Raw genomic sequence first — 22,751 nt, 5'->3', positions numbered from 1 at the left:
AGTTTGCTTCCCTGTATGACATCTACAGGGAACCCCTCAGCTCACAACCATCTTTAACTCTAGTCTCAGGGTATCTAGCATCCTCTTTCTGACATCAGTGGGGCACTAGGCATGCATGTAGTCCACATACACATATGCAGGCAAAACATTCATACACATAAAACAAAATTTAAACAAACTTTAAAAATCAAGATAAAAATCCTATTATATTTTCAAAGTCAGGGACTCATGTAGCCCAGGTGGACCTTCAACTCATTATGTAGTTTAAAGATGACTTTGATTTTCTGACAGCATTCCTGTTTCTGTTTGCAAATGCTGGCTTGCTCCATCATGCCCAGCTAAAATTTGAATGCTCAATATCTTTTGGCACTCAAAACATTTTTAATTTCAGATCATCATATTTTGGATTTTCAGATTAGCGACACTCACCCTGTAACATAAGGCTTCTAGTTCAAGTTAAATGACACATTTTATGTGGGGAAAGAGCCCTTTATTGGCATGAAATTCTATATACAGATTTTATACAGTACATCTCATGTTCAAACTCAAACATTGGTTAACATAAAGAAGCCTTAATAGGGCAGAAGATACAGAAACATTTAGACTTTTAATGTAAATAAAATGATTTTCATGATATATAAAGCATACTACTCTTTTTGAAAAAGAACTGGCAACTTCTCATTTTATACCCCTGTAAGAAATCAGGTATAAGCAGAATGTGGTAGTACCTGCCTGTAATCCCAGCAGGTGGAGGAATTTTAAAGAGGAACAAGCATTAGGATTTTTAAGGCCAACCCGAGATACAGGAGACACAGCAAAAGACTTGAGGTGTAAACAGATTGTGACATTATAATCAGAATCAATTAAAATGTATATTATTTATAGGAAAACAATTCACTTACTTCTTTAAATATCTCCTCAGAATGTTCAAAAATACAATATTTATGATGAGCCATAAAATGAGAAAGTGACATCCCATCAAAATAGAGATGAACAGACAACTTTCCCCATGGATTTTCAGGCAATTCCTATTAATTTTGATAAGGAAGACTGTTACTATAAAACTTATACTCAGTGCCTAAACTTTTACAGTTAGTAAATATGACGTGGGTTTCCAACAATAACAGCATCACCAAACAATCTGAGTGACCCACAGCAAGAATTTTTTTTTCCTGATATTTTGGCAGATGATGAAGCAGTAATTCTACTCTTAGACTTACATAAAATATACTTGCATATCTATACCTCGCAGATTTCCTAGTTATTAGATACTACAGATGGATCATCTTTAGATGATACTAATTTATACTAAGAACAAGTTAAGAGGCAAAGAAATGAATTTTAGCTAAAAATCTCCAAATGTCAAGAATCAGAAGAAATCAACATTCTCATGTAAGATATCAAAACAATAATGGCTTTAGCACTGACAAAGTCCACTCATAATTACCAAGAATTGGTAGGTCCACAGCTGGTTAAGTTATTTCTCTTTTTACTGATATTTATTGAGCTCTACATTTTTCTCTGCTCCCCTCCCTGCCTCTCCCCCCCCGCCACTTGATTCCTCCCCGAAGGTCCCCATGCTCCCAATTTACTCAGGAGATCTTGTCTTTTTCTATTTTCTACTTCCCATGTAGATTAGACCTATGTAAGTCTCTCTTCGTGTCCACACGAGATTGTGTGTCTGGGATTGTGGTCTGTAGGCTGGCTTTCTTTGCTTTATGTTTAAAAACCACCTATGAGTGACTATATGTGATAATTGTCTGTGTCTGGGTTGCCTCACTCAACATAATGTTTTCTAGCTCCATCCATTTTCCTGCAAATTTCAAGCTGTCGTTATTTTTTCTGCTGTGTAGTACTCCACTGTGTAAATGTACCACATTTTCCTTATCCATTCTTCGGTCAAGGGGCATTTAGGTTCTTTCCAGGTTCTGGCTATGACCAACAAAGCTGCTATGAACATGGTTGAGCACATGTCCTCGTGGCACGATTGAGCATCCTTTGGATATATACCCAAAAGTGGTATTACTGGGTCTTGAGGAAGGTTGTTTCCTAATTTTCTGAAAAATCGCCACACTGACATCCAAAGGAGTTGTACCAGCTTGCATTCCCACCAGCAATGCAGAAGTGTTCCCTTTTCCCCACAACCTCTCCAGCATAAGTTGTCATCAGTGTTTTTGATCTTGGCCATTCTTACAGGTGTAAGATGGAATCTCAGAGTTGTTTTAATTTGCATTTCTCTGATGACTAAGGATGCTGAACATTTCCTTATGTGTCTTTCAGCCATTTTAGATTCCTCTGTTGAGAGTTCTCTGTTTAGGTCTGTACTCCATTTTTTTTAATGGATTATGTGATCTTTTGGTGTCCAATTTCTTGAGTTCTTTGTATATTTTGGAGATCTGTCTGATGTGGGGCTAGTGAAGATTTTTTTCCAATTCTGTAGGCTGTCGTTTTGTCTTGTTGACCATGTCCTTTGCTTTACAGAAGCTTTTCAGTTTCAGGAGGTCCCATTTATTAATTGTTTCTCTCAGTGTCTGTGCTGCTGGGGTTCTATTTAGGAAGTACTTCCCTGAACCAATGTGTTCAAGTGTACTTCCCACTTTCTCTTCTGTGAGGTTCAGTGTGGCTAGCTTTATCCATTTAGACTTGAGTTTTGTGCATGGTGATAGATATGGGTCTATTTTCATTTTTCAACATGTTGATATCCAGTTATGCCAGCACAACTTGTTAAATATGCTTTCTTTTTTCCATTTGATATTTTTTGCTTTTTTGTCAAAGATCAGGTGTTCGAAGATGTGTGGATTGATATCCGGGTCTTCTATTCGGTTCCATTGGTCCTCCTGTCTGTTCTTATGTCAGTACCAGGCTGTTTTCAGTACTGTAGCTCTGTAGTAAGAATTTGAAGTCAGGGATTGTGATGCCTCCAGAAGTTCTTTTATTGTACAGGATTGTTTTGGCTATCCTGTGTTTTTTGCTTTTCCATATGAAGTTGAGTACCATTCTTTGGAGGTCTTTGAAGAATTTTGCTGGGATTTTGATGGGCATTGTGTTCAATCTGTAGTTAAGCTATTTTTTTTTTTGGTAATTTCTTTTCCATTTCCACTAGTCCCACTATTCTTCAAATTAACATCCTCACAGAGGAAAGGGAAATGCTTTTGAGCGATTTATCTGCTTCTGTTTTCTACTAACCAACTATATTAAGTAGCCAGTAGGAAATAACTAGAACACATAGTGGGTCTGACCTTGTGTGCCTGTGTAGTAGGGTAGGTCAGGCCCTCACAATCACCGCATCTCTGCCATCCTTCCAAATATGGCTGCGTCTACGTGGGTCCATGGCACCTTCTCCCAGCAACAGCATGCCCTGTCCTGCCACACCTTACAGCCTTGACTGAAATGTCACCTGACAGTCATGTTAACATGGAGCCTCTTTCCCAGCTGCATCTTTTAATACCAGAGTTCGCCAAATACCATCTGTCTACTGTACTACATAGGTCAGTGAGGTCACCAAATACCATCTGCCTACTGTACTACATAGGTCAGTGAGGTCACCAAATACCATCTGCCTACTGTACTACATAGGTCAGTGAGGTCACTGTACTTTCATCTGCTGTCTGTTTTCACCATGAGCAGCTCCACGGACATGGTTCTGGACTGCTTTGTTCAGGCCTCAGAAGCATTTCTCAGTGTATCTAATGCCGGAAAAGCATGTCTAGGCGAGATATGGAGCCAAGTGAGCTAAGGAACACTGATCATTCAGTCTGCAAAACCAAATGGTGTTTTTCTCTGAAAGCTAAGCTGTAAAGAAAATTACCTTGACTAAGTTAAAAAAAATTAATTTCTACCTTTTATTAGGTGACTTGACAAGGATTCTTCGGAGTAGCTGGGCAGGAACCTTTAGCACTAACCTACCAGCTTTCTTAATTAGGTGGAGCCTATGGCTCCTGAATGCAGAAATATTTTCCTAACCATTTTCCTCTCTCTCAATGCCAGGTCTCAAATGGCTATGGATTAACCTTACTACTTTATTGCTCAGAATCCCCTTTCTAGAAACCTCTACCCTTCTACCAGACTATTCCCTACGCTGTCCCAGTATGTCTTTGTGAGTTCTGGGTCCCTGTCAGGACCGTCACCTTCAATTCCCTCCTTTGTAAATGCTGCTGTGCTTGCCTCTCCACTGTCTCCTGGCTCATCTTGTTCTGCAGAACGGATGTCTCGCTTCACTAACGGGGGGAGGCCTTTGAGGACAGAGATTATGACAGACTCTGCTAGGACCATCTGCACCTTACACAATGCTGTATGGCAGCAGACTCTGCACAGTTGGTGTCTATTGATGCGTATCAACAATGGCATATTGCTCTGTATCTGTGTACGAAACTATAAGTAACAGATCTTCCAGTCATCCAATTTAGTGCTTAAGAAACTTCTCAGGAACTTGTTCAAAATTAGGCTTATTTAAAATAAGCATAACAACCAAAGTAACCTTTACAAATAATTTATATTCTCATATGAACACGTATAAAATGGCTTGTCATCAAAAATATTCTTCAAATTATATTGATTATAATACTTCATGACAAACAGTTTCAACTGACTAATACTTTAAAGACAACTTACCATAATGTGAATGTCCACCTCTCTCTTTGGAAGCAGCTCCTGAAGCAGTTCTATGGCATCTGGCTGCCACACATTTCCAACCTATGTAGAATGAACACACTTATACTTCCATAACATGACACCAAGCAAGAATAAATTTAAACACAAAGAAACAGCTATAAGCAGGGAGTGCCTGGTGGTAGAACCAAATTCACATGAATATCATGGGCAGCCAAGAAGAATCATCTTGAAAATTTCCTATCCAGGGGCTGAGAGATGGCTCAGCAGCGACAAGGTCTTCCCCCTCGTGCAGAGGACTAGAATTTGGTTCCCAGCACCCATGTTGGACGGCTCACAATTACTTGTAACTTCAGTTCCAGGACAACTGACTCCCCTTTCTTGACTCTGTAGCACCCACACTTATGTATATACCCACATATGGAAACATATGTATTAGAAAAATAGAAGATATCTATTAAGAAATTCATATTTATCTGAGCTTCTCCCTACTGTACTCAACATTTTATGCTTTCAAAGCATAAACTAGGGCAGGGGATGCAGTTTAGTTGGTAGAGAGTTTGCCTAGCATGTATGAAAGCCTGGGTTTGATCATCAGCGTCATATTAACTAGACATGGTGGTACACACTTATGACCCAATCACCTGGGAAGTGGAAGCAGAAGGATCAGAATTCAAGGTCATCCTCTGCTACAGAGGGAGTTAGAGACCAGCCAGGGCTATAAACCATCCTTTCTCAAAAATTGTAAGGCTACAAAAAGAACCCTCTTTAAAAAAAACCCCTAAATTTATATTAAAGACAACATGTCATATTTAAAACTCTAAAAACAGTTCAATCTGCCCATGCAGTGCTCATATAGGCCAACAGTATATATTCACCAAAGGACATACTTCTTAACGTGTCAAGAGCCTCTAGGCAAGACAACAGCCATGTGATGAGCCCTTTGCAAATAGATCCTGGATCTCCAGGAATTTTATGAATGGATATACTTCAGTGATATCTTCAATCACTATCACAAAGGACTCAATTCCAAACCACCTAGCCAAGCCATCTCTGACCTTGGAGCCCCAGAAACTTCAACAGGAAAAGAATTTACTGTTTGAGCTTTGTTATTGTTAAAATTGAAGAAATACTGCTTAGGACAGTCTCAGCAGAGTGTGACCACATGCCATGCTGTCATTTACTCAGAGGTCTTATATACTCAGTAAACTGTGTAGTCTTTCTCGTTAAAGGTCTTTGAGTTGTCTTTTACTTGTACATGTTTTTAATTTTATATTTCTGGATGGGGACTGGAAAAAGAACTCAGTGGTTATAATCACTTACTGTTCTTTCAAAGGACTTGGGTCGGTTCCCAGCACCTACATGCTGGCTAACCAGCATCTCTAAGTCCAGTTCCTTGGATTCTACTCCCTCTTCCAGCCTTCATGAGCACTGCACGCATATGGTTCACTTACATATGTGCAGGCAAAACTCTCAGACACATTAAAAACAAACCCTTTGTCAGGAATGGTGGTGCATGCCTTTAATTCCAGCACTTGAGAGGCAAAGGCAGGAAGATTTCTATGTGTTTGAGGTCAGCTGGTCTACTTAGTGAGTTCTAGGACAGCCAAGGCTATATAGTGAGACCCTGTTAAAAACAAACAAAACAAAACCAACAACAAAACAAAATTTAAAAAGAAAAAAATCGTATTACAACTGAAAGGGTCTTAATTATATACTCTAACTTCTAAACTATTAATGATATAAGACAAATTTAAGTGACTGCCCACACACTACTCTGCTCACCGGTAAGGTCTGATAGAGCTGGCAGGGAATACAAAACTGGGGTGTGTCAGGATACAGCAAAATAGGATAAAGATGGCACTGTGGAATCTTCTCAGTGAACCCATGATCTAAATATTGCACCTGAAACAGACCAAGTTTTGATTAAAATGTATCTAAAAGCTGGATGACAAAGGAGATTTCAAAGTTTTAAAAAGTTGGGGGTGGAGTATTACGGCCTATTAGTGAAGAGCACTGGCTACTCTTTCAGAGGACCCTGAGGTCAGACAGTCCCTGGCAACACATGATAGTTTACAACTAACTGTCTTTAATTCCAGTTCCAGGGGATCTGACACTGTCTTCTGCCTCCTGAGGGCATTGTATGCACATGGTACACAGACATACATGCAGACAAAATACCCCCACTCCCCACCAATTAAAGACCTGAGTTTGATTCCTGAAACACATATAAAGGTGAAAAGAAAGAAATGACTCCATAAGACTGTCCTCTGACCTCCACAAGTTAGGACAGGAAGCATCCTTCCTAACACATCCCTGACGATGACAAAATTTTAAAGTTTAAAAAGCAACAAATCCTCTGGGTCTTCTGGTGCAGATCTAACTCTGGTAGTTGGGAGAGAGGCAGAAGGGCTGTCACAAATTCAAGAACAGTACGTGCTCACAGTGTGTTTCATGCCAGACATGGCTAAATAGCAAGACCCTGTCTCAAACAACAAATGTGAACAAAGGAACAGAGACGCATGGGTACATGTCTACAATCTCAGTTTCAGAAGGGTCGAGGCAGGAGGATTTGGACTTCGAAGTCTGCTTAGGCTACACAGTCTCAAAAGGACAAAACAAGCTAAAAGCTTGCATGCAATAGCAGGATTTCCTAGCATGTACAGACAGAGGCAGGTGGATCTCTGAGTTAGAGGCCAGCATGGTCTACATATCAAGTTCCAGACCAGCCAGACCTATATACTGAGACATATAAAAAGAAAATCTATATTCTCTCATTCCATAGAGAATGAAACTTAATTGTTAAAAGAAGTAGTCATACAGGTAGCCTTTAAATCAAATTTATTATTATTATTTTTAATACTTGGGTATTAAAGGGCTGGTAAGATGACTCAGCAGACAAAGCACCTGCTGAGTAAGCCTGACAGTTTGAGTTAAATCCCTGAAACCCATGTACAAGTGGAAGGAGAGAGCAGACTCCATAGTTTCCCTCTGACTTCTCAAGTATGCACTGGTGCACGTGACCCACACCTACGCACAAATAATGCACCGAAACAGGGCTGAAGAGATGGCTCAGCAGTTAAGAGCATTCACAGCTCTTCCAGAAGTACAAGGTTAAGATTCCCAGCAACCACATCAAGTCGCTCACAGCACCTGTAGTCCCAGCTTCTGGGGATCTAGCCTCCGAAGGCACCTGCACTCACTTGTATGTATCATAAATATGTGCATATTTTGAATTAAAAATAAAACTTTAAAAACAAAAAATGAAACCCTTGGGCATTAAATACCTCAGCTAGCTTTTTTGGAAATGTTTTTCTTTTGGTCATTCAATTGTTAAACTGTCATAAAATAAGGAGCACTAAAATAAGGTTTTTGGTTTGCTTGCTTTTGAGACAAGATTTCTCAATATAGCCCTCAAAAAAATCTCTCTCAAAATGTTGTTCAGTGTGGTGATGTGTTCATGATGCAGAAGAAACCTGAAGTAGTGAAACTGATGATATAAAGAAAACATTAAGTTACACAAAGTTTAGCTAAAGGACAGCTGCCTCCAATATAGCTGTAAGGTAAGTTGTGTACCCAGGCCTGTTGGAAGTGCCAGGAAAGAAAGCCCTGCAACACAACTGAAGTTTGGGCTGGTTGCTGCTAAGGTTTATGCACTAAGATCACCTCCAATTAGGTTCCATTCCCAGAACACAAGGAGACACCCCTAACTTCCAACTGGCCATTAGGCCCGCACCATATCAAAGAACACGCTTCTGCAGGAAAGCTCAAGCGGGCAGCATAGAGTCACAACAACATCAAGCCCTGGCCTGCCATTAAGTCCCCTGCGCTCTCTATCAGGAGAAGCATGATTCTGCCAGGTGGGCAAGGTAACTGTGGGTAACAACGGCTGGAAAAAAACAACACTGGTGTATGGACTTAAGAAATAATTCTGGGGGCTGGAGAGATGGCTCAGAGGTTAAGAGCACTGACTGCTCTTCCAGAGGTCCTGAGTTCAATTCCCAGCAACCACATGGTGGATCACAGCATCTGTAGTGAGATCTGGTGCCCTCTTCTGACCAGCAAGCAGACAGACAGACAGAACACTATACACATATAACAAATAAAAAATAATAAATAATTTTAAAAAAGAAATAATTCTGTATGGCCTAGGAAATAATATCCTTGCAGTGTAAATCTCCCATCTGCCCAAGTGGCCAGGCTTGCAGTCTCCTGCCTCTGTTTAAACTGCTCCAAGTGGGCCCTGGAGCAGGGATCTGAATGAGAGGGAAGGATCACAGCACAGGCAGAATGCGTGAGTCTGAGGTGTATACAAGCTGGTTAGACTTTCTGTTCAGGGCGGGCTCCCTGCATTACTCAGATTCAGGTGTGCCCTATTAGTAATGAGTTCTTTCCTTATTAATCACCAAGCGCATGAAGTGATTTTTCGCTGGGGAGGCATGTTAATTCTACAAAATTTACACATGTGGAAGAAGCTGAAATTTGAACTATGTAATTATTAGGTACCATCATCAAACAGGTAAATTTCTGTCTAAGTAAAAATGCAAAATATTTTTCTTTAATATTTTACCCCACCTCAATTAGTAGTTAAATTTCTAGTATTATATAGCTAATAAAATATCTGATCAATTTCATCACTTTACTGGTAAATGGAGGTATTTATACCATATTTTACATTTTCATTTTTCAATGCATGAAGCAATCCTTAAAGATTCTGAGAGAAATATAAAAGCTACCTCACTGTTGTGAAAGGCAAACTAACCCCTAACTTGATAAGACTAGCCGGGCCTTAAACAACTCTGCCAAGGAGCTATGCCAAGAACAAGTTGTTTTACTTAATAACATGTGTGCGATTACATAGGGCTACCAGTTACAGCTAAGTGGTATGTCCATTAGGCACTAGCAGTCACATCACACCTGCAATGATTTCTTCATCATTCAGGTTCTATTACATCTGGAAACCAAGGCTGGGTGTAGTAGTGCAGGTTTGTAGTATTGGCGCTTGGGAGGCTGAGGTGGGAGGATCCCCAATTGCATGGACGGCCTACATAGATTGTGTTTCAAAATCAAACCCAAACAGAACAAAAATACCAAGAACAACAAAAAGGAAATGAAAGGAAAATCCTTGTTACAAATAATATAATACAGTGTGTTTGATCTTCCTAAATTCCCCAAAAGCTGTTTTCATCTAAAGTCTGACCATGTATTCCTCTAACGTTTAGACTCACCCGGATGGTGCCTCCCACAACCTCCATGACTTTGCCACGATACCACAAAGTATCAGATCCTCTCACTGCACAAGGTTCTCCCTTTTTCCAGAAATATGGCTCCAAAAGACCAAGGCACTTTAAATTACTTTGAATTTCATCCATCATTTTGATGAGTTCAAACTCTGAAGAATTTATTGAAAATATAATACATTTAGGAAAATGTGTTATTACTTACTTTTCACCAACAACTTATTAACTTCCTAACTTAGGAAATACAAAAAATTAAGATCACGTTTCCAATAAAATTTTTATAAACATTTAATTCAGTCGGCACTTAATACACTGTTTTTTAAAAAGTTTCACTAACAGCACACAAATACTTCGCTCTTCTGAAAATATCAAATATCAAAGTACTCTTTTCCATTAACAGCTACCAGACAACCTAACATGAAAGAACTGAGTTTAAGGTGTCAGTTTGAGGGCACAGCTAAGCACAGCACAAGCCATGTATTAGTCTATGTTTAGGCCGAGAGAATACTGAAGACAGAAGCTAAAATTCTAACTTTCATTTGTGTATGCACATGTGTCTTACTGAGGCAGGGTCTCACACTAGTGAGGAACTAGCTCTAAAGATTGGGCAGGCTAACCAGTGAACCCCAAAGATCCACTTGTCACTGTCTCCTCAGTGCCACCATGGTCAGCTTTCTAAAAAAATGTATTTTCTAATAGTGTGTGTGTGTGTAATGTGTGCATGCACATGCGAGTACTCATGAATGCTGACACTGATTGCCAGATTCCTTCCTTAATTGCTTCTCACTTTCTGAGATGGGGTTTCTTACTGAACACTGTTTTAGCCAGCTAGACTGGGCTGGCTAGTAAATCCCCAGAATCTACCTATGATTATCTCCTCAGCCCAGCCCTAACTTTTCTTTTCACTACAAACTGTCTCATTATTTTCACAGTATCTATATGCCCTCCTATGACTAATTCCATTGAAGGGAAGCTCTGGAGTCGGTGATCACCTCTGTCTTGCTTCTTTAGTTCTGCTATCTTAGGTAGGTGTATAAGTCTCAGTGTGTTCTCTGTAAATTGGGTATGACTGCATCTACCCACTGCATCTACCAAGAGGACTAGATGGGATACCAGTTTATGACAGTCGAACAGTTTTAGTTAGTGATTAAACATCTCAAATTAAGCTAGATTAGCTGTTGTTATTCTATGTCTCAAGTATTCACAGGCTTACTCTTTCAGGTGCTCAGCAACTAAGAAAAAAAATGTCAGTATATTCATAGTTACCAAACCCTCATCATCAGGTGTCCCCCTAATGAGGCTCCTGAGTCTAAGTCTGTGCGAGCTAGTTACGTGAGTTAGGGATCACTTCAGAAAGCACACATTGCATTTGCACTCGAAACCCAGGCAGCCTTAAGAACTTGCAGATATTTGCTGTGATTTCTTATTTTAACAAATTCAAACTTTTATTTTCTATTTTCATTGAGAGCATCCAGATGCACCGGTTTACGATCTTTTTATTTTTGTTTGTTATGTGACTATAAGAAAATAATGCAACCATTTGTACACTGGAACATGTCATTCAGGGAAACTTGAATCCATGTTCCTGAGCCATGGTCACTCATATATTGCTCAGAATAAATGATTTTTTTCATTCCAATTGGAAAAGAGCTGTGTTTTTTTTACACTGACTATGGGAAACAGATTAAATAACTATGTGACATGACATAATATATACTGAAGAGGAAAAAGACTATATTACGACTAAGGGTAATACTCTGGTAAAGGTGCCAACACAGAATAAATGAGAATTGTTTAGAAAATCAATACATGTACAGAATATTTTAATTTGAGAATTTTATACTTTTATGCTGCATTTGCATCCTTTCCACTTCCCTCTCCTTGATCCAAACTCTTCCCATCCCACCTCCCCCAAATCCATGAGCATTTTATACATTTTCTAAGTGTGCATATGGCTAGGCTATTCATCTTGGGGTGGGGCCTTGCAGAAATTCCCTCCATCCATGTCTATGTGTCAATTGGCATGGTCTTTGCGGATCTTATGCAGGTAATCATACTATTGAGGGTGGAGCCTTCATCTGTGGTAAAGGCAGCACAACCTAGCAGCAGGGAAAGTGAGCCATACTAAGTAAATGGACTAAGTCAAAATTAATAAAGCTTTACAAAATGAAGTCAAATATCTTCTTTACAGCTCTCTAAACAAACAAACAAACAAAAAACAAAACAATTCTCGAATACTTTAAAGACTAAAGTGAAAAACAAATTTATAAAGGCCAGGTCCAGTAGTCCATTTCTGTAATCCTACCACTTAGGAAGCACTACCAAGAGACGCAAATCAAAGGTCAACCTGGGCCACACAGAGAAGTGCTATCTTAAACATTCAAAAGAAAAAAGAAAGAAGCTCCTGGTCACTCAATGACATATAATAAGAAAAAAATAAAGAAAACCAAACCTAGAAAGCAGAATTGTAGATGTCTTCTATAAAAATGATATAGTAGAACATGTTTCTGATCTCAGAGCAGGAAAGGATTTTTCATGGTGCCAGTGATCCAAACCCAGGGCTTTAAGCAAGTTAAACAAAATCTCCAGTCCTACCTTGACTCTTCAGGACTGGTACTGTAGCAGAAATATGCACCCATCCCCACCCATGAGAATTTATACTCTGGAAAAGAAGGACATATTGTACACATGGCTCTGGCTAATGCCCAAAGGGAAGCCGGCCAAAAATAGACGTTATTAATTTTTGTACACTTTGGGCTTATCATTCCACATGTGGTGTTATCCTTCAAATTCTTTCAGGTCTGGGTCCTAGGTTACATTTTGAACAATTTAAATAGAAACAGGAGATTTCAAGTCTGGCCATTTAGGCTGATGGGAGATTTACACTACAAAGAAATTATTGCCAAAATTATTTTTAAATACACTGTGTTGTCATGTTTCAAACAGCTGTTACCTAGGATCATCTTAGCCACCTGGAAAATTATGCTTTTCTTAAGAAGTTAACTGGGGAGATGGGTAGTGATGGTACACACCTTGAATCCCAGAACTCAGGAGGCAGAGGCAGGTGGATCTCTGTGAGTTTGAGGCCAGCCTGGTCGACAGAGTGAGTTCGAGGACAGGCTCCAAAGCTACAGAGAAACCCTGTCTCAAACAACCAAAAAAACAAAACCAAAACCAAACAAACAAACAAAAAACAAAAAAACCCCATCCAAACGAACAAAAAACCAAAAGGTAACTGGGCAGGCCAGGACTGAAAGACAGTTGTCACCCTGTGCTGCCCCCTTGTCTGCTGAGAAACTGAGAAACATCTGACAGAGAAATGGGCCTAGCAGCAGGTTGTATGTCAAGGCTGTCTCCTTAGTTCCAGGAGTGGAGACTAATGGCTGGTCAATTTTGGTAAATAAATATTACATCCTAGCATCCTGAATTTTGCCTATCTCTAACAGTTCTGGTCAGCATACTAACTTAAGTTTGGGGTATTTTGGAGGCAGTCTCCCTTAGCAAACCCTATTTTGTGTGACTTGATGTCTCCTAAGCAAGTTCATTAGTGAATCCTTTGTAACACCAACTCTATTATCCAAGTCCCTTCTACATCGATAGCTGAGCTTGGCCTACTTGTTTCTGCTCTAAAGCTCCAGCTGCAACAGCGAAATCCTGAGCACTCCTGGCTGCTGAACTCTTCTCTGACTTTAAGATTAAGCCCCTATGGTCAGGATCTTGGTTTGTTTTGTGCTCTTGGTGCCAATTACTAAGGAAGGGATGTTTGAAATGCCTGTCAATTTGAGGACTACATTGAATGCTGAATGGCTGGCTACGTAACAGCAGAGCTCAAATTCAGCTTGGCAGAACACTCACTTTGCTTTCCAGTGTAGCCTGATTTAGCATGCACCTTTAGACTTTGGCTTAGTTTTTATCTCCAAGTGGGAACGATTTGGCTCTTTCTTGGTCAGTTTACAGTACAAACTGATAGGAGATAAAGTATCTACACTGTCAGAGGCTTGAATATTGAAGTCATTGGTATAGCCTTGCTGTGCTGTGGAACCAAGAAAAAAAACTCTTGAGAAACTTGTCTTCCTTATATTTGAATTTGAATTAAAAATCTGAAGTCGGGTGGTGGTGGTGCTCGCCTTAAGACAGGTGGACCTCTGTGAGTTCAAGGCCAGACTAGTCTAGCAGTGTTTCAGGACAGCCTGGGGTTCATAGAGAAACAAACAACAACAACAACAACAAAAAACCAAAACAAATGAAAAAAAAGTGAGAGATCTCTATTGTAATTTGTCTTAACATGGGGAAAATTAAGCCTATGATATTTCGGTGGCTCTAAGGGCAAATTTTAGCTGACCAATCTGAGTTTGCTAGAAGACACAGGCCTTTGATTCAGCACTTGGGACATAGAAATAGGTAGATCTTTATGAATTCGGGGCACCACTGGCTACAGCAGCAAGTTTCAGAGCAGCAAGGCTACATATATGGTAAGACCCTGTCTCAAACAAAATACACACACACACACACACACACACACACACACACACACACACACAGTTTAAGAGTGCTTCTGACTTAATGTGCGTTATTTTGTGTTTAATGTGGATCTCTGATTGTCCTAATGAAGGATGAAATTTAATGGTTGTAGCATTAGAGATTTATCTACATTGGGGGCCCCTTGAATTCTATAGAGAAAAATGCTCCCTCTGGCTCTCCGGGTACCGCAAGGCAACACGGGTCTTAACTGAAGTCTTGAGGTATCTGGCCATAGTGCAACAATCTCACAGGAAATACATGTCAAAAAAGAATGGGATTAGAAACTTAATCTGCCTCTAAGATTCCTAAAAGTTACTACTTAATGTATGTTTAGTTTTTCTTTCTTTCTTTTTTTTTTAAAAATAAAGAACCAATGCATACTAAAATCATTCCTGGTGTGCCTAATTTAAAACGTGCGAGCATTTTAAAGATAACTTTTGGGCTTAGAGGAACTGTTGCCTATATTTTCTTTTTCCTTTTTAAATAAATATGGCGATTCTAAGTTTTTATTCAGTCATGCTTAAATGAAATGTAGATATTCAAGTGTTAACTATGGGATTCAGTTTTTTGAAATGTTAATTTTGGAACCTAAGACTGAGGGAAAAAAAGCACACAAAACAAAACCTCTTGTATGGTTTACAAAAGATCTAGCAAAACTGACTTACAGAAAAAGTTTTCAAAAAATGGCTTAGTGTTTAAGAGTGCTTACTACCCTTCCAAAGGTCTAGAGCCCAGATTAAAGCCTACTTATGTCAGCTCCAAAGGACCTGACTCTCCTCTGGCCTTCCCAGGCCTCCACCCCTCAAATATGCAGCCACTTCACCCCCACTTACATAAAAACAAACAAACAAAGAAACAGGTCTACGGGTCTGGGGAAATGGCTTAGTGATTAAGATCATGTAGTGCTCTTGTATGTAGGACCTGAGCTTGGCTGGGGTGCCTGGCAAACACCTGCAGCTCCATCAGGTCTAATGCCCCTTGGACCCTATGGCCATCTAAACACACCTGCATACCTCCCCCAACACATACATATACTTAAAAATAACTGAATAAGAGATTTAGAATAAAATCAGGTGATCTTAATTTCTTTTATTCTGACATATATTTTACATTTAATAACTTGTTCAAAGACCTGACTAATCTTTACTGCCTTACAGTAAACATTAAGTTATGTATGTATGTATGTATGTATGTATGTATGTATATATATATGCATATGTTATGTATGCATGTTATGTAAGTATTTTATTATGTAGCCAGTGTTCTACCTGCATGTATGCTGTATGCCAGAAGAGGGCACCAGATCTCATTATAGATGGTTGTGAGCCACCACATGGTTGAACTCAGAAATCTCTAGAAGAACAGCTAGTGCTCTTGACCGCTGAGCCATTTCTCTAGTCCCACATTTAGGTATTCTTATTTCTTAAAAACCTATTAAAATGGGGGCTGGAGAGTTGGTTTAGTGGTTAAGAGTGCTTGCTGCTTTTTCAAGGGACTCAGTACACATACTCGTGGCTCACAACTGCTGGTAACTCCAATTCCAGAGGTCCAAGATTCTCTTTCTTCCTCTGGTCCAACACACATATAACAGATACATATACATAGATGAAAAATAAGATAATCTTTAAAAAGAAAAAAAAACTAAAATTTTCTCTTAAAATGGAGACTTTAAAGAAAGATGGCTTAGTTCGTAAAAGTACTTGCTATGCAAACCTGACAATCTGAGTTCGATTCCCAGATTCGACAGTAGAAAAAGAGAACCCACCTACAAAAACTGTCCTCTGACCCTCATATACATGCTATGGCACACATATGCCCTCACCTAGACTTGAATCTTTTTTAAAAAACTATTATAAAGTATTATATTTGAATCTATTAAGTAAGTTTCATAAAACATTAAAAAGCTTTGACTATAACACTTTCTGATCTTCAAACAAAAATGTTGGAGAATAAACATTTAAAACAGTATAGTTTATTGAAAGTATAGTTTTTTTCTTAATATAAGACAATGTTCATTGAATTTTATGATAGAAGTTTTTGTTAAGTTACAAAATTTTGTATTGGCTACACAGATTTTGATAAGGATGTTCTTCTAAGAAAGATTCTAAAAAGAAAATTTAAGTGGCTGGAGAGATAGTTCAAGAGTACTTGTTGAGCAATCATGAGGGTCAGAGTTCAAATCCTAGCACCCCTATAACAGGCCAAAAGGTCTCGCAAACATCTGCAACTTTAGCTTCAGGGGATCTGATACATGCCTGTACGTTCATGCAGACAGACAGACAGACAGACACACACACACACACAAACACGTCCACTTTAACAGGCTATAGGAAGGAAGCTTTCCCTTAATATTTTCTTTGAAGGTCATTTTTAAGTTCAGCTTCCTGTGGTACCCGCTGTTAGGTCACAAAGCAGGTCCCAGAATAGCAGTGCTGCTGACAATGTCCTAAGATGAGAGCCTGGTCCCAATCCAGGCAGATTCTTACCCGGTAAACAGAAAGGATTCTTATCAGATAAACAGAAACAAACAAAGCATTCCACAGAAACCTTGTGATGCTGGTTTCTCCGCCCTGATGGTCAACTGATGTGGGAGGGAAAGGTGCATCTAGTACTGGAACAGCCTGCCTCAGCAAAAGACCTCCGCCCTCCTGTCAATCATAGAAACTCCTAATGCCCTTAACTACTGAGCCACTTCTCTAGCTTGTTCTTTTCTTCTTTTTTTAAGATTTATTTTTAATTATATGCACACAAGCATGTCTATGTGGATATCTAGGAAGGTCAGAAGACAGCGTTGGATACACTAGAGCTGGAGTAACAGGTCTGAACTCCGGGCTTCTGCAAGAGCAGTGTGTATGCATCTTAACAACTGAGCCACCATGTCTCCAGTCTCGTACTTCTCCAACTATGGAAAAATTACATTAGTAGACAAACACTAGGACACAGACAGCCAGTCCTCTGGCTGGAGAGAACTGGGAACATATGTTAATTTATTATTTAAAGTAATTTAAGAAAAAAAACCCCTCAAATAGCTTATCTAGGAATTTTTAAAAAACTCTGCACGCACTGGGTGAAATAATCTAGTTCTCCTCATAAGTCCTTGAAAATGAGATTCAGAGAGGGTAAATATTCCCAAAGACTTTCAGTTTTTTTCTATCATACTAGAAAACTTGAGCTGCTAGGCCCAGAGTTACTGAGGAAACCTTTGTAACATAAAAGACCTTACCTGATAATTTAGGCACTACAAATATAGTTCCATCATCACCAATGCAGCTCACTACTGCCTCAAATGCATTTGTATTAGGAATAGCTGGTGGTTTATAGCATCCAGTGGTTCTGGTTTCTGATTTTTTCTCCTTTGAATCAGGTACTTTGTGTTCATTGATTTTATCAGCAACTTTCTTGTTAGTGTCAAGGTTAGTTTTCAAGCACTTAGTAACTGTTGAATCTCCTTGTTCCGGGGGGATTTCCAAAGATGTCACAGATGAATGGTTCTTATTAGATTTACTAGTTCTGTAACATCAAACAACAACAACAACAACAAAAAACATATCTAAATGGAAGCAAAGAAAATTCTAAAGAAAAAATGAAAAAAAATCATTCAAATATGTGTTAACATTTAACTAAAACCTTTCCTCTAGTCCAGGATGAACTAGACTTTCATGAGGTGGACTAGACAGGCACAGGAGGAAAAGAAAAGAGGAAAGCACCGTGGGAGCTCTAGAGGGCATCATACACCTGGTAGATCACTCTCTGCCAGCTCCGCTATCTACTTCTCTAGAAGACACTGGAAACTATAAGCAATCTGCTTCTTTGACTCTGTGCTGGATAGTTTGTCAACTTGACACAATCTAAAGTCATCTGAGAGGAGGGAACCTCAACTAAGAAAATGCCTCCCATAAGAAAGGGCTATAGGCAGGCCTATAGGGCATTTTCTTAATTAGTGATTGATGGGACAGGATCTAGCCCATTGTGGGTGGTGCTATCCCCAGGCAGGAGGTCTTGGATTTTATAAAAAAGGCTGAGTAAGCCATGGAGAGCAGGCCAGTAAGCACTACTCCTCCATGGCCTCTGCATCAGGATCCTGCCCTGTTTGAGTTCCTGTCCTGACTTCCTTTAATGATGAACTGTGATGTGGCGTGTCAGCTGAACAAACCCTTTCCTCCCAACTTGCTTTTTGGTCATGATGTTTCATCTGTTCATCACAGCAATAGAAACCCTAAAACAGATACCCATTCTGGGCAAGTTTTAAAAGTAAGATGTGCTCTGGAAAGCTCTGTATGTGCTAGTGTTTGTGTCTTCTCTCTCCCTCTCTCATGCCATCCAGGGATGCTTATCTCTTCTACCCTTTTATCGAAAGCTAACTTCGATGTAAAGCTCTATCTTTCAGGCTATCTGCACCCTCAATCACCACTTTGGTCAACGTCACCCTGTCTTACAACTGCTGAGCTCTCCTTAAACCCCTAACACTGGGCTAAGATTCTCTTGTCCAACCTACTTGAACCTCTCTGTTCATCTTTTGGCCTCCTCCCTGCTACCCTGATAGATAAACAAGCAATTCTAAAACTAAAAAAGTTACTTTTAAGTTCTCAAAAAAGATCTATGTCTGTATGTATCTATATCTATATCCATTTGTATATGTGTATCTGTATCTCTACCTACCTGTTCCTGTATCTATTTTATTTGCATCTATATATCTGCTGGTATCTCCTTTGCAGGTAAAATCCAAGATGTAAACTGAATATTCAGGGCCTCAGATGGCTTTTTAGAAAACCCATTGCTGCTGCTCAAGAGGATATGACTTCTGTATTTTCTCTAGCCTATCAAGTTGCCTCCAGTCATACCTTTTCCTTCCTCCCCAGAAGCTACACAAAACTCCAACCCTGCCCTCTTTTCTCATCCCCTGCCCGTATTCCAACTCTCAGTCAAGCAGCAGGTACAACTCCTAGATTCCTCTCAGAAAGACTCCCCCAGACACTTCTTTAATCCTTTACAAGGAAGGGTTCCTTCAGTGTTGTCATGTGCTGGCCAGCTGACATGTTTTCCCAAGGGTTTTATATAATTCACTTTATGTAATTTGTGTCCTATTTTATGTTGAAAAAAGTGATTAATTCAGATAATAAGGCCTGTAAGTTACTTATCAACTCATATGATACTTAAATCTGATTTTAAGATATATAAATCTATACAGATACAAATGCATGAGTATATATACATATATGCAGTTTCACACTAAATTAAACATCCCTCTCTTACAAATGTACTTGAAATATTTATTTTTGTAAAATATATTTTTTGGTGTCAAAAATCAACCTCACGAGTTTTCATTTAAATATAATGGTTTATTCACAAAAGTTGTTTTGAAAATTCAAAAAATAAAGAACCCCAGGATTAGCATATAAAATGCTTCTGCCTTTTTTGGTAACTACATAATTTATTGTTCAAAGGTGTTCAACAACTTCCATCCAGCTCCTGCTACAAATGTAATTTATAAATAACTCTTTTTTAGCAGGTTAGTAAATTAATTTGTTAATGTTACTATGATTTGTGACATTGTTTTAAAAATATTGATTTATTTTGTGTATGGGTCTTTTGACTACATGTATGTCTGTGCCTTCAGAGACCAGAAGAGGGTTTCTGATCTTTTAGAATTGGAGTTACAGATGGTGTGAGTCACCGTGCGGGTGCTGGGAACTGAACCCAGGTCCTTTTCAAGAGCAGCCTGTACTCTTAACTACTAAACCATCACTCCAGCCCATGGGGTCTCCATGCTCTCACTTTCTATGTCCTTTCTCTCTTCCTCCCCTCTTCAAGTCCTCCTGCTATGATGTTCATGATAGCTTTCAGCCTAACCAAAGCTGCTTAACAACCACACAGACAGCAAAGATAAGTCTGTCCAAACCAGCTGGAACCAGTATGGCTGTTGGAGAAAACTGATAACTACTCTTTGCTCCAAACCATTAGCTTCCAAAACTGTGGGTTTCTACCATCATGGATCAGATGCCACGGCACATGTGGAAAACCATGCATAAGGACAAAAAGGGAATATGCGGGCTGGAGAGATGGCTCAGTGGTTAAGAACACTGGTGTTCTTCCAGAGGTCCTGAGTTCAATTCCCAGCAACTACATGGTGGCTCACAATCATTAATAATGAGATCTGGTGCACTCTACTGGCCTGCAGGCCATACCTGCAGACAGTGTATATATAATAAATAAATCTTTTAAAAAAGGGGGGGGGGGCGATATGTCCTATTCTGGGGGTCTCCTCTTATTCAGATTCTCTGTCTTTCCCCAGCTTATCATACAAGTAATCCTCCCTGTGTTAACATGCTTGTAAAACTAGCTTCCCAAGACCCCAGTGACAAAGCTTCTCTTGAGAAGCCTACACGTACCCTTGAAAGCCAGTATGTAATAAGCTGGTTTTTGGTATGCAAGAGTTTTATTCATGTGAATAAAGAAATAAGCAATTTATTTCTGGGATAGCTCATTAGGAATTAGATTATAAATCATCTTTAAGAGCAAAGGTTTGAAAACACCCACAGAAGATTACATAGGCAGTTATGAAGCATCATCAGAAATTGACGTCAAAAAATTATTCAAAAGTCTGTACCTTCTTTCTCTCAAAGCCAAACCTTTTTTAATCAAATATTTAGAAACATCAACACGTTCTCCTTTTTCATCTCGGCAGAAAATTTTCACAGGTAATGGCCATGTTGTGCTGTTTTCCTGAAAAGATTTATGAGACAAAAAGTGAAATCTCAAGGCAGTATTTTTTAAAAGAATTTCTGTAGCATGAGGGCCAGCTTGTTGGGGTTTCTGTCCCGCCCGGTACCCCAACAGCCGGCAAATCCCAAACAGAAATTACACACAGGACTCCATAAGGTTATAAACTGATTGGCCCATTAGGTCAGGCTTCTTGTTAACTCTTATAACTTATATTAACCCATTATCCTTATCTATGTTAGCACATGGCTCCGTACCTTTCTCAGCTGGGCAGGTTACATGCTGCCTCTTCAGTGGTCTGCACAGGAATGCTGAGGGAACTCTGCTTCCAGAATACTCCCAGTCTCTTTGCTCCACCCCTACTTCCTGTCTGGCTTTCCCGCCTATACTGCCTGCCCTATATAATTAAGCAATTAATTAATTTCTAAGACAGAGTCTCACTATGCAGCACCTGGCGGGCCTAGAACTGGCTGTGCAGACCAGGCTGTCCTCCAGCTCACAGAGATTTCTCTGCCTCCAGAGTGCTGGAATTAAAGTAGTACATCAACATGCCCTGCTAGGGATTAAACTTTTGATACTCCTCCTATCTCTTGAGTTCTGGGATTATTACTATATGCTACCATGCCACAAAGTTATTATGTACAAGTATGCTACTTTAACATAAAATCAACATAGTTTGGAAAAAATTCCAAATATTTTGAAAATAAACTTAGAATAGATGACAACTTCAATGAAATAATAAGCAAATATCTGTTATAATTGTTTATCTTGTGTCAAAGAGGTCAGGACAAGAACTAAAACTGGGCAGGAATGTGGAGGCAGGAGCCGATGCAGAGACTATGGAAGAGCACTGCTTGCTGTCTTGCTCCTCATGGCTTGCTCAGTCTGCTTTCTTATAGAACCCAGGACCACCAGCCCAGGGGAGGCACCACCCACTAGGGTTGGGCCATCCCCATCAATCACTAATTAAGAAAATGCTCCTTTCAGATGACTCTAGCTTGGTCAAGTTGACATAAAACTAGTCAGGACATTGTACCTACTTGTAAGATTATGGTTGCTATAGCTCCAGTAAGGTACAGTGAGAGACAGTCACAGGCTGTTGCTGTCCACCTGTCACTTCCACCAGCTGGTCTGAAGCAAAAGGAATAACTATCTGTATTACAGTGCGTATCACAAAGTACCGATATACTTAGAAATAATATAAAAACATGCATGGTTTGAACCCTCATATGGTGAGAAACAAGTGTGAACACGAATTTATGCTATTTACATAATTTTCTTTCTCACTTTCATTGCCTTTATCCCGTTTTTATATGAGCTAATGTATATATGTATCTCTGTATTATATATATTATACATTGTGTGTGTGTGTGTCTGTTCTACAGCTACATTGAAGTTTGTCTGGACAGAAAACCTATATCTTCCATCTTCTTTAAGTATTTAAATACATTACTTAATAATTTTTATTATAAAGCACTAGCAATGACATTAGGCTTTTCTTTCTTCTGTAAACCAACTATCTCTGAGAGTTCACTATTCTGAATTGATTTTCTTAGATAAGCCATGTACTTTCTCGATATATAGTTCTGAGGTCTTTCATGAATTAATGTTTTTTTCTTGTACTGTTACCAGCTTTTTTCCTGAGATGTTTACAAAACTTAT

The 22,751-nt window shown here is 39.3% G+C and overlaps 1 protein-coding gene across 1 annotated transcript in view; it reads right to left on the bottom strand.

The window, feature by feature from the left end:
- The window catches only part of Rnf17 (ring finger protein 17), a 122,918-nt gene that overhangs the window by 11,539 nt on the left and 88,628 nt on the right, over nt 1-22,751 (bottom strand). The window contains exons 24-30 of the mRNA XM_048441996.3: nt 22,130-22,220; nt 20,977-21,092; nt 17,593-17,879; nt 9,837-10,000; nt 6,394-6,513; nt 4,612-4,692; nt 903-1,028 (exon numbers count right to left, since the gene is read on the bottom strand). Coding sequence (XP_048297953.2) covers nt 903-1,028; nt 4,612-4,692; nt 6,394-6,513; nt 9,837-10,000; nt 17,593-17,879; nt 20,977-21,092; nt 22,130-22,220 — 985 coding nt within the window. The remainder of the gene's footprint in view (nt 1-902; nt 1,029-4,611; nt 4,693-6,393; nt 6,514-9,836; nt 10,001-17,592; nt 17,880-20,976; nt 21,093-22,129; nt 22,221-22,751) is intronic.

Source organism: Myodes glareolus, chromosome 12 (assembly GCF_982192425.1).
Source record: "Myodes glareolus chromosome 12, mMyoGla1.1, whole genome shotgun sequence".
NCBI classification, from domain to species: domain Eukaryota; kingdom Metazoa; phylum Chordata; class Mammalia; order Rodentia; family Cricetidae; genus Myodes; species Myodes glareolus.
The sequence above is the reverse complement of the archived record's forward strand: the minus strand, read 5'-3'. Positions and strand labels throughout refer to the sequence as shown.